Source organism: Homalodisca vitripennis, chromosome X (assembly GCF_021130785.1).
Source record: "Homalodisca vitripennis isolate AUS2020 chromosome X, UT_GWSS_2.1, whole genome shotgun sequence".
In the NCBI taxonomy this organism is placed as follows: domain Eukaryota; kingdom Metazoa; phylum Arthropoda; class Insecta; order Hemiptera; family Cicadellidae; genus Homalodisca; species Homalodisca vitripennis.
The window spans coordinates 82,447,036-82,460,347 of record NC_060215.1 but is presented as its reverse complement, the minus strand read 5'-3'; the positions used below and the strand labels follow the sequence as shown (position 1 = coordinate 82,460,347).

General features: G+C 35.9%; 1 protein-coding gene across 3 annotated transcripts in view; it reads right to left on the bottom strand.

Annotated features, from left to right (window-relative positions):
- The window catches only part of LOC124369271 (filamin-A), a 254,692-nt gene extending 248,949 nt beyond the window's left edge, over positions 1-5,743 (bottom strand). For 2 of the 3 annotated variants that reach the window (XM_046827175.1, XM_046827177.1), the window contains exon 1: positions 5,244-5,743. In XM_046827175.1, the coding sequence (XP_046683131.1) occupies positions 5,244-5,628 (385 nt within the window). In that variant the 5' untranslated portion in view covers positions 5,629-5,743. The remainder of the gene's footprint in view (positions 1-5,243) is intronic. The other variant, XM_046827179.1, reaches the window with a different exon arrangement.
- Between the last annotated feature and the right edge of the window lie 7,569 nt (positions 5,744-13,312).

The window sequence follows — 13,312 nt, the reverse complement described above, 5'->3', positions numbered from 1 at the left end:
TTGTTCAGACCTGCTCATAACAGTTTATATTTGGCTGACCATCATTGCGGGATTTAGCAGCACAATTGGTGCTGCGACGAACGAAATACAGCTCTCAAGATAGTTCCTATCACGGAACAGAACTAAGCACTAGAGAATCTCATCACCAATAATAAAATCACCTAACCATAACTTCTTGGAAAAGTCTACTTTTTGGGTGCAGATAATACAACATAAACCAATTTTATCAGAACCATAAATTCGACTTTATAGTGAACCTTTATCAGGTGTTCGAAACTCTGATGTCCATGGCAATGGAGAGCATAAGGCTTCAAAGGAGTCCGGCCTATCCTTTAAATAAATCTAGGTTCTAACATAGAATGCAGGGAATGATAGCGGGACCTAGGACATTAGTAGGGGTAAGACAACATTCTCGTCGAAAACAGGGATGGATCAAACATCGAAGACGAATATGTAGCACAATTTTACTAGACTTTTACATAATTTTATTTATACGTTCTATACTTTGTACATATGCCTGTACAGACATCCTGGACACGGTAACCCTATGTTACTTGTGTAACACTGAATAGAATTGTTAAACAGGGTGCTTGTAGCGATCCTATATACTGTGTGACAATCCTGTTAAGCTAAGCAGTGGAAATTAAAAGTAATTTATACTTATAACTGCAACAGTACAGTACATAAAATTAAAAACAAGTGAAAAATACCGGCTTGCGTTGGAATAATGTTCCACTTGAAATACGCTGATGACGAAGTCAGAGGTTTTATATGAGGATAGATTTGTACCCTTCATAAAATATGACCCTAGAGGAGAAAAGAGAGAAAGAAAACAACGATCGTGTCCTTGACCCCAGAAGTGAAACTAATTCAAAAACCAAGCGAATGGAGAAGATAGTTTCCAATTCTAGATGTAGTGTCATGTTCATTCTGGTATACTTTACTAATATGGGAGCTTGATAATAAATAGAGCTTGGCAATTTATGAATAGGACCGGATGATAATTATAGAACACTGAATTCTACATGGGGTTCGTTGGTTTGTGTGTAAGTGCCATACTCCTCCATACGCATGAATTTACATTTCCATTTGGGCCTCAACATTAAAATTGAAGTGGAACCATTGGATTCAGAGGAACCCCATACAACCAGTTAATAATATATTAAACATCAGAACATGCAGCCTATAGATTAAAATATTGCACCCGTTACGAAATGAGTTACTCCTGAACTGCTAATTTAGGATATTGCATGCTTCTAGATAATGGTACTTAGCTATAATAGGCAAGCAAGACAAAGTATTTCTTGGAAGACGTTCTTCAAAGAAATCATAATAGATGAAGCTTTCATAACTGCCCAAGCTTAAATTATTAATACACTATTATGAACGTATTACATAACCTTGTAACACAGTTCACTGTGTTGAGTTCCAGATCAAGGTAGTGGAGCTTTTCTTAGTGTAAAGAGGAAACTTTCGGGGAAAACAACCAATTAATTCTAAAAATGTGTACATGTTTACTAATACAAGAAGTCAACTTCGTGCTTAAATTACCTTTTTGTATTGACATAGTCACTATCCAGTTTAATTTTATACAAAGGTAACACTTTAACAGTTTCTTTTATTTTCGGAAAGAAATGTCCACGAACCCACATAAATATAGAGATTACAGTTAATGAGATGAGGGTTTCCAGTTGCACAGTCAACGAGATCAAAGGGAAAGCCCCCATGCTGCCATGCTGTTTGTAGTATTGATCGAGATGAAAATATCCCGGGACTGTACATGCATTTAAAGACTGTCATACTTATGTACATAGCTGTGTCCTGTACTGAACACTAAACATCGTGGATTTGCTTTGTTTACTACTTTAACAACAGCGATGTATCAATAATATACGATATCAATACCTTAGTGTTTCAGTTGGCGTATAAACTTCAACCTTATACTCTCGGTTTTCGGAGTGCGACATAAGACCACTTCAAGAGGAACCCGTAAAGCCCCAATTGTCCGTGGTACGCACGCGGAATTAACTTTTCGTATCTTCGAACGTGTAAATCAATTTCAATCCGGTTTTCGATTTTTGTATTTCGCGGACCATTTTGGCCAGAGTCGTGTTATGATAATTTGTGATTTTGCTTTATTTTGGACTCTGTACCCTTTTGTTCCTTCTGATTACTAATCACACGTGTACGGCAGACGAGTTACGCTAAATCAGCGATAGTGTGTACTACAGTACTCCGTACCCTATAATCAAATCCAAATTTGATGAAATGTGTGCTACCCTTCAACCTTCAAGTATCTCGTGCCCGATAGTTTTATAAATTTTGATCCTTATGTGGATATGTACGGTTTTTGAATAGATTTTATACTATAATACTTAATAAATTAAATAAAACTGTTGGAAAATTCGGTAATTTTCCCTATTCAAGTAACATTTGATTCGAACATTGTTTGCCCTGTATATGGGTCCGTGGGCGGTATTTGATTTTTAAGGTAAGTTTAGTTGTTACTTAATACGTGGTTATGCTAACCTAAATGATAATTAATACTGTAAGTAATGTGTGCTTTTAGCCGAATGTAAATGAAAAGGTGGCAATATCACATCATTTTCTACTTTATGTACTAACTGTCCCGTAATTAAAATTGTTTTTATTATGCAAGTACAAAGGAATTTTTGGATAATTGGTGGACATTCTGTTTGCGGTTTTGCCTTGTCAAATAAACACGTCATTTGTAAGAAAATGTTACACCCTCTACACAAATCTAATCATTAATAATGTAGTGTGCCACAATTTTGAATTGTACGTTTTGATTAAGTCCCCGGTTATGCTTTGTTGACGGAAACTATAATTATTAGTATATATGTATTTTTAATTAAGTACCTCGATTAACGCTAGAACAATTTCAGATATAAAATACAATGCAATTTTTCAAACCAATTTATAGTGGCACAGTTTGTAAGAGATATTTTTATAAGATGAATTAGCATAGCAATATTAATTCATTTATGAATATATTGATAATTTCTTCTTTTTGAAGGATAAATGGATAAAATTTCTGCTCTAACGTTCAAATCTAGTGGGCATTCCTGGAATCCTGGTGATTCATTTTCCACCGGATACGGAAACATCAAGACACGGAATGTGCCCCTCCCTTATCATCCTTCTGGCTTTCTACATCAGTGCCTTCAGACGGGTACGATGGATGGGCCAGTAATGTAAAAAATGAGGACGAGATGCAGTGAGCCACGAAAACCCAAACATTTGCAGGATGTGTGACATAAAATTGGAACTAAATTAAGAATATTCGTATTATTATTATTATGGGTGAAACATATCGACAGAAGAACACATCCTCAACAAAACGTTAATTTCTTAGTAGGATACCACTTGACTTACAAGGATGCCTATGGAACGTAGAGTATGTCTCTCAGTACAAAAAAGTAATTCTGCGACTGGGGCAGATACTTTGCCACCAACTGGAGCAGGATGGCCGATGGGATGGATCAGTGAACGCCACAGCCACCAGATATGCCGGGAATGTGAATGTACAACTCCCCCCCCCCTCACTTTAGTAACGACCAGGACACGTAGACCCACGCGTCACTCACGGGCGCTTCCCGTAGTTCTTATCGTGTTAACTGAGCTTTCACACTTTCTTATTTTTATCAATCGGACCTAATTCCCATTTTCCAAAATTCACAACTTCACATGAATATTAGGGCGTTTTGTTTTGGGCAAGTAACAGCTACGTCTTTGAAACAGACGACGTTATCTGGACTATGAAGAAGACGCACTTAGTTTGCCGACATATTCATAGAATTCAATAAACGAAACCATAAATCTAAATCCATGTATTTATGGAGTCTTGATAACGATTTCATCTTTCCACTTTTACAAAATATTACCAGTAGCTGAAATAATGATAATATTGTGCGACATTTTTGATTTCAGAGGATTAAGCTTGGAACTGTTTTAACTAATGGTGAACGATATTGATTATAAAAGTCACTGAAACGCTAACACCATTCCGTTAGCCTAATCTTGAGAGCATTTTTTTAATTATATTTGACAAGTTAAAAAAACATTAATTTGAGAAAACATTGTAAAAGGTGGTCGCAAATTTTTACGAGCCAACTTCTTGACATCTTCACAAACATACTCAATGTATAAGGTTTAATTTACACGATATACTTTAAATTAACTATGGTTTTGTAGATAGGTGTATGACGTAGATTTACTAACTGCTAGTAGCCTATGGCTAAAATGGTAATAGTTCAGTAAGAACGTGTAAAGTTGAATTGGAAAAAAGCTCAAAACAAAGCAGCGGCAAGAATTTGTATCGGTGCCAATTTTATTCTGAGAAACAACAAACATTAGCGTGAAGGTAAATTTAACGGCTACTATGTCTCAACACCATTTATCAGTTTTATTCTCAACATACTATGTAAAGTAAATGTTACTACTACGAAAAAACCAAAATCAGCTGGTACGAGGATTTTTGTTTTCAAATCATTGTTGTAAAATAAAACGTTTAAATTTATATATTTAATAAGTGAACTAAACAATTCTAATAGCACTATTATATACAGCTTATAAGAGTTTCAAAACAATTTGTCATTGTTTAGGCTCAAATAGTTTATTTAGTATTCATTTAGACTATCCCAAACAAACAGTTCATTAAAATAATATTTAAATTATTTGCATGGTAAATTATAATATAGTAGTAGCAATTGTATATGTTAGATTCAGGATTTAATTAGATTACAAAAATTGGTAATATTATTTTAACGATTAAAAAGGTTTTGGCCATATTTTTGTTTAAAACATTGAATCTAGCATAACCGAGCCGATTAAGGCTCTCTTAATTCACTTTTTTATGATTGCTGAAAATAAAAACAACATTTATCCATATTATATATTATAAATAATTGTATGTACTGTTAAACACATATACAAAGGGCCTTTAGCCTGAATTAAGTTAGCAGCTTTTGAAATTGCGCGCGAGAACACATTCTAACATAGATAACATCGAGAAATTTATTGTCACTTTGTTTTTATTTTATTTCATTGAGGAAATATAAAAAATAATCACTGGTATTAAGAGTAATCAAAGTGAAGCTGCTAATTGTAGATAACAGAGACAGAATATCTAACCCAGGTGATAGTGGTCGCTGCAGCCGCGTCGGCTGCTCAATCCGGTAAACATAACCTAAAAACGGTTAAAACATATAAACTTTACTCACCGATGTTGACAATTTTGATCCCCTCATCGCCTTCTAGAAATTTGAGGGCCACTGATACATTTTCCAGTTTCTGTGAGCGAAACGTAGGACGCTTGTTGTGTTTTGGCAGGTGTTTTCCAGAAAGCACTTCAATCAAGGTGATCAATCTCAAACCGTCGCACAGATCCGTTTCCAAGTTGCCAATATGTTTACTGACCGTTTTCAAGTGTTCGTTAGCCCATCGCGTAAAAGTATTTTGTTGAATCCGTTTCCACTGTGCGTCCTCCGCGAGTTCACGCTCCGTAGCAGCCATCTCCTCGTCTTCCTCGACACTGCCGGTCCGGGTCGGGTCTGCTGTGACCGGTGATATGGCCACGGAGACGGCAACGGGCCCCTCATTGTTCATCGTGAACGTGAACTTTACCGCTACCTGTTGAGTGAACTGACAAGTTATCTGAATGCGCCTGTAATCGTATGTAGGCACTCCGCTACACACTCGCACCGCACTAGTCGACTGCACGCCACACACTGAAGCGCGCACACAAAGTCAAAAGATCGTACTAAGTTTAAAAATAATCTCTCCCTTAGTAGGGGGATTCTGTTATTAGTCATAGTGCTTTGATCGCCTTGGCCCGCTTCGCTTCGCCGTTCACTTAGGTCGAGTGCCTTATATGGGTAAGAAGTGACCGTCAGACGTCGTCTAGCCTTATCCATACGGACGCCTGCTGGCTTTCACCATATGTTCCTTCCAGATAAACATTTGGCTCGTTCCATGTGATATTCCACACATATGCTCGCTTTATATGGCAACTTTCTGAAAACCAACTCACGACGCACTTGGGTCTCCTCCACAAACAGTTTTTAAAGATAACTCATGAATTAAAGTCTCGTTATATAAATAGAGTAAATACTTGTATGACTAAAACGAGTCATACAAAGGCTCAGTAGAACATTTAGTTTAATATATTATGTTTATTACTCTATCGACACTACAAATTTGAACAATTTCTCAAAGAAATAAAATAAACAAATCAAACGACTATTAACAATAAAAAAGAAGTTCAATAATTATTTACCTACAATAATAATGTAATAAGTAATTTTTTAAAATAACAGAAATAAAACAAATCAAAATATTCACACAGATTTTCTTAACCAAATATTTGTATGAAATGTGCCTGTTTTTTAACGATACACTATTAAGTCACTACTGCTACACAAATGGCCTAACCAAAATTATTGGGCGCTCTGAAGTACAATTTCATCGTATTTATATTTAGATGATTTGCTATTTATTATATACTGATAACTAATACTTTTATTGCCTTATGCTCAGTTAAATTAAACGCATTTAATATTACAGAGATAAATACCTTTGTCTGTCAACCTTATAATAACACGTAATTGAAAATTACACGCCTTCTTGAAGACGCGATGTCAGGTCGCACATTTGCTATGCTTGTTAATTTTATACATTTTTTTACTTTTATGTTGCGAAAAATAATTACATTAAAACATTACAGTTCTTTCTGTATAACCTGACTTGTGTATTTTTATTTTGAATACTCATTAAAAAACTATTATAATTTTATTAGCCTTTTATGTTTAGTTCATATATAGTGTAAAGCCTGAAGTTTACCAGTTTTTCTTTTCTTTCGCTCACCACAACCCTAACAAAACCCCCAAAACAGCTGTTGCTGTAGTGGAATATTTTACCCGTAATCCTTGAGACGCTCTCACAACTCCGCAAAGCAAACGACTACCACGGAGCAGGAAGCCATATGTTACTGTAGCCTACTCAATAGACATTAAAGTGCATATGGCATTTGCATACGTTATAACGTTTTGATTATCATAGTTGCACATATTAAAAACTCAATTTGTTTTAATTTTAGATTGTTATACGTCACATTTTCAGTTATTCATTATCGATTGCTAAAATAGACAGTGAATAACTGAACGACCAGGGGAAATTCTCATTCAGACGTAAAGTTGCAAATAGTTTTGAATGTACTGAAAAACAGCCTATAGGGAATTAAATTATTAACAGAAAAATAAAATCTTAGAACGCATGTAACTCGCATGGGAATTGTGACACAGGCGGCTTTATTACGTACGCATGCTCCTCCCTATAAAACCGACGCAGGTAAATTCCATAAGAATACGAAGATTAACTTTTTTTAACATCCCGATTTCATTTATTATTAAAAAAGATTTTCTTGTTAGAAACCATCAATAAATGTAATAGGCCTAATACAAAATAAAAATAGCATAAACAATGTTTGTGAAACTCTGCATTATGCGTTGGAGCTTAATTCCTCAAGAGATCAAGAACTTGATTTTTGTTTAAAAAAAAAACTAATGTTAAGTCATAAAACATGTTTTCCCTTATGTTTTATTGTAAAATGCTGCATAATATCTCGTTTTAAATGTGCAATCAATAAAATGAAGAAAAACTGGAATAAGTAATGTACTTACCACATCCAAACGCCTGTTCATTTTTTCCGATCAATTATTACTTATTCATCGACAAAAAAGATTGATCGAAAACGTGCTTCCCCGCGCTCACAATATTATTGGCAACAGTTATCCTGATTAATTTTGTTGTTGATCCTACACTATCGTTGTTATAATCAATATTTTCTCAAATCCAAAATGCTCCGGAACAAATCATTGGCTATTTTACTTTACATTTTGTGCCTATTGTATAAGGCAAGATTGTCATGAATACGAAAGGATGATTTTAACTTGCTTATATTCTTCAATTTGATATTGGTTAAATCTCACGCTTTTTGGCATTAAATTTGAGTATAAGGTTTAAATAATGTCGTAAAAACAACTTTATTCGTGTTGGTTTTTGTCGTTGTTCAACATTGATTATAATATTAAACGCGTCTGTAATTAGCCTAATATTGTTGCGATGTCTCCCACCAGTTGGTGGTGTTGAAGGCTGGGCTTGAAAGAATCTGGATTTTCATAAATACTCATTAATCCGTTTGTATGTCGTGCCATTTTTTATAATTTTAAAACTAATTTTTTATACCGACAGTATTTACGAGAATCCTTTTATAATTCGATACATTTAGCTTATCAGCCGATGAAGATTATCCTGAGGCTTCATCGAATTGTAGATTTGTGACATGTTTTGTCCACACTGACACTCGCCACAGAAATTGTCAGTGAAATGAAAACGTGTCGTAATATGTTTTGTTACTTATGCATTATACTGACCAATCACATTTTGATTTTAAGTATAAAAATAACATAAAGTACCTAACCATCACGATTCATGGTCCCGAACGAGTACCTAACCTACTCATATTTTAACCTACCTAACACATATTAACTTCTCATACCCGTGTTTTAAATTATTTCCATCCTGCCCAAAACAAATATATTGATCTTAAGAAAACAACTCAAACTACTACTAAATTCAACCACGCGAGTGTCACGCACGTGCTGCAACCTACCATACCCTTAAACCAACCGCCCTACACAAGAGCCAATTACCGTACCCGAGCATTATCCACCATATACGAGAGCCAATTGCCATACCCGAGGATTAACCTCCCTACACGAGAGCCAATTACCGTACCCGAGCATTATCCACCATATACGAGAGCCAATTGCCATACCCGAGGATTAACTGCCCTATACAAGAGCCAATCTGCCATTCCCGAGGATTACCCGCCCTATACGAAGGCCAATTACCCTACACGAGGATTAACCTCCCTACACGAGAGCCAATTACCGTACCCGAGCATTATCCACCCTACACGAGGGCCAATTGCCATACCCGAGGATTACCCGCCTACACGAGGGCCAGTTGTCATACCCGAGAATTAACCGCCCTACACGAGGGCCAATTGCCATACCCGAGGATTACCCGCCTACACGAGGGCCAACTGCCATACCCGAGGATCAACCGCTACTACCCCATAAATAAGATATTCGCTCATTAATTTCACTTTAACTATATTTATTTGAAGTCTATGATTAACTAATGTGTACCCGTAAAGTGCACCCCTTTAAAATAGAGTAATCTACTCGTTGTTACGCACTAGAGTGTTTCAGACCACCCGTGCAGTATCTATAGCAGCTAAACAAACCGAGGTGTATAATTCGTTTCAATAGATACCCCCATTTTTGAGTATAATTATTTTTATTCCGGAAAAATTTCCCAAATGGACACTTGTTGAAGAATGAGTAGGGATCGTGTTTGAAAAGTTAAAAATGGGCATATAGGTCATGTGATACCACATTTTTAAAGATCTATGTAGCCAAGTATTTTGGCGCCGAAAACTAAATATTATGTTTTTCGCATGTAAAGGGTGATACAATTTCGTTCATTTAAGTTTTAAAAGTAAATTCTGCTGTCAGCTCTCTTAAGAACTAGTCAAACAAATTTTTTGCATGAAGTTTATTGCATACTCTACTAGAAAATATGAAGTGACGTAACGCTTTATTTCCTTTTCTAATTAAAAAAAATCATGAAACATTAATAAATTTAAAAAAAGTGAGTAAAAAATTTTAAATAGCAACCTATGTTGCAAAGTATGCCATTTTAAAATCTTATTAAAGACAAGTACTTTTGTATTTGATTTTTCTATCTTTTACCGTTTAATAATTTTTCTTGATATTATATTTCCTGGGTATGCAATAAACATCATACAGAAATAATGTATGTGCCCTAGATTTTAAAGGGGACTGATAGCAGAATTTACTGTTAAAACCTAAATTAAAACATTGTGTCACACCCTGCACATATGAATAAACATAATATTGAGTTTTTGGTACCAAAATTCTGAGGGTACTTAGACCTTTAAAATGAGATACACACAATCTATGTTCCTATTTGAACAATTTCCAAAATCGACTCCGACCCCTCAAAAGTGCCCTTTTGGGCAACTTTCTGGATTAAAAATAATGTTACTGATTTCTTTGAGGTCAAAGATATAGATATCTGTTAAAATGAACTATGTAGCTTGGTTTGTTCGGCTGCTATAGATATTACATGGGTGGTCTGGAACACGCTGTATAGTTAGCCATAAATAAAGATTGACTTGAACAAACAAACATCATCATAAATCGGGCCCTTCCCGAAAAGTCCTTATTCAATTCACTTTTGCAACAACAAATCTTTCTGTATACTAATTTTTCCATTAACGAGAAATTCTGTGTGACATGTCTGTTTGATGTTTTTTATGTAATGAAAAAACAATATGCCAGTGCTCACAGACAATGCATACTAAATATTCTCTTGTGTTAAATGCCAAACTTTACAAACTAAGAAATCATTAAGTAATCCCACCTGGTCGATGAAATAGCCTCGAACATTCAGAGATCCAAGGCTATATTACAACCGAAAGCAAATTTATCTCTGTATTGCTCATTTCATTCTAATATTGCTTAAACTTCGTGAACTTAGGCACAGATTTTAAAAGACACAATTTACAGTACAGCTTTATAGTTGTAAATGCCCAATTCGGGAAGAAGTTTAAAATATTTCTGATGACTTAATACTGTAATCCATATGTTTGCATCTCATAAACCAGTATGCAATCGATTTTGTGTTGGAATGATTTATTTTAATTTTTAAAGAAATTGTTGGTTTCGACCTTGTAACGTACCACTTTAGAAGACAGGACAAATAAAAGAAGCTTTTTTATTATGCTACAATAAGTGATAGGGATTTGAACCAAAATTTTGTGACATCATATAATCAGTGCCAAAGAAAAATAAATCCTCAATCCTCAATTCCTCAAAGCTGAGTGCTCAGGAGATGTCCACTAATAGTAAGAACTTACAAGCAAAGTATACTGAAGGTGGAGATAAGGTCTAGAATCCTCTTCTGATAATCCTTGAGAGGAGGACATGAATATTCCTTTTTTGACTCCTTGTTCGTCAAACCCCATCAGACAAAAAAAAGGTTTGGCAGGTATATTGGTATTAACTGTGTAAACTTTCCCTATCCAACCACTAAGTAGAACTCTTGTCAATGTTCTCAGCAATGATAAACCCTGACAGCTGAACCTTGGTGGTAGGAAGAAGCAGCAGAGACGTGCAAACAAGAAACGATGTCCGAGCATTTTCATTAGAAATCTTATGAGACTTCATATGCCATAGGTAAGTGATCAGCCTTTGCTGATAAGAACCCTCTTCTGATAATTCTAGAGAGGAGGACATGAATATTGCTGTTTGATGCCTTGTTTATCAAACTCCACCAGACAAAAGAAAGGTTTGACGGGTGTATTGGTATTAACTGTGTGTAGGTGAAGTGATCAGCCCTTGCTGATGGTTAGTGGAAATCACAGCTTCAGAGTAAGGTATACAGCTGAAGATCATGAAAGCGATACCCTGAAAAGGAGTCTTCATTATGTCTACCAGTAAGACGACTGATACTGACCTGCTAAAGAAAGTTTAAGGTGAAAACGGAGCTCAGTGTTCTATAAACCAGGCTGCACTACTTCGGCTGTCAGGGAGAGCAGCACCATACGAAGCTTAGATCCAGTGTGATTGTAGGTATTTGAGACCTTGATAGTCAAACAAGTGTTGAGATGGTAAAGTTAGTCATCAGTATATATTTGGGTGAAGGTCCAAGGAGCCTGTAAGACACTGTCAGCTTATCAAGTGGAAACACTCAAAGCCAGTAAACGAAGTTTTCAAATGACTCGAACCAAAATTTTGTTATTTAATATCTGGATGCATCGTAAAGTAGAGATCATGTAGTATTTAAAATGCCTTAGTTCTGTTCACCTCTGTTGCTTTATTACTTTAAGGTATTCGTTTCAAATGTGATGAATAGACCAAAAGGAAGATCAACTGGCAGAAGCCAGGCACTGTGTGTGAATGGAGTAAAATAAATAAAATAGTTGTGATTTCGCCTCCACCAGGTTCTGGATAAAGTCAGTAAAAGATAGTCCTGTGTGGCACCATCAATCGATAACCAAAGAGCACATTATGAACAATTCAGGTTTAAGAAAGTGGAAAGCCGATGAAGCAGCCCAAGACACACGAAAGTGACGTCTGGATCTTTAATTCAGATGTTGGGACAGATAGATCCAATGCTAGGGATACCCAATCCTGCTGCGAAACGAATAGTAACTATAGCCTAACGCAGAAGAGTTAAAAAAGAAATCAGGTGGCGTTGAAGATGGAGGAGAAAATCTTTGGGAAACTCCCACAATGACCTTCCTTCATCCCTACGATGCAATCACCGATTATCTGTTATCCAGCAAAACAAGAGAAACCGACAGAGGACCAGCAAACAATTGGTGGCTGATGGCACAGGCTCAGACACAACATCCATTCCGTAGTTATTGGTTAAAAATAAAATACAAATTCTCTGTGTGGAAATGATAAACTAGTTTGGATCTCCTTCTTCAGCCTGCTTGAGGTAATCTTGCTTTTACTAAATCCCTGGATCTAGGTTAGTGCCCTGAAAATTGCACTCTGGGGTAGGGTTGGTTCTCACATCTAGTTTAAAAATGACTGGGTAGCTTGACTAGCCTGTCTTAAATCATGTGTGTGGTCATTGGAGACTATAAGGACCTCATAAGATCCTCCAAGGTCTTCCTTCAGGATCGGCGTCCTCCTGGTCAAGAAGTATCCTACGATTCTGAAAGCCATCGATGCTCAGAACAGTGGGAGTTTTGTGGAGGGTTGAGAAATTGTCGGGAATGTTCCAAAAGGAAATTCTGGCGTATGATCAGTCAGCAGCAACTTGAGTGAGGTGCTAAAGGGTGACATTAGAATTGCTGAGACTGAAGGAAGGGAGGATTGGTAATAGGGGACAGAGTGCTTAATTTATTTACCTGCTTTATTACAAGAATTACCCATTAAGGTAATCAAACACCTACATGCACGTGTGCCATGTTTACAATAAATACAACAGAAATTGTTAGCAGAAAAATTAAATATTTCCATGAATAGAAAAGAAAACAACAAACAAATACACCAAAATATATTGACTGTAGATGAAAACAAATTTGAGATTACAGTGTAACAATTGATAAGAAAGTCTTAGACCCAACTCAATTCACTACATCACAAAGCACATATAGAATGTATAGTGCAACAGTCAAAGTGGT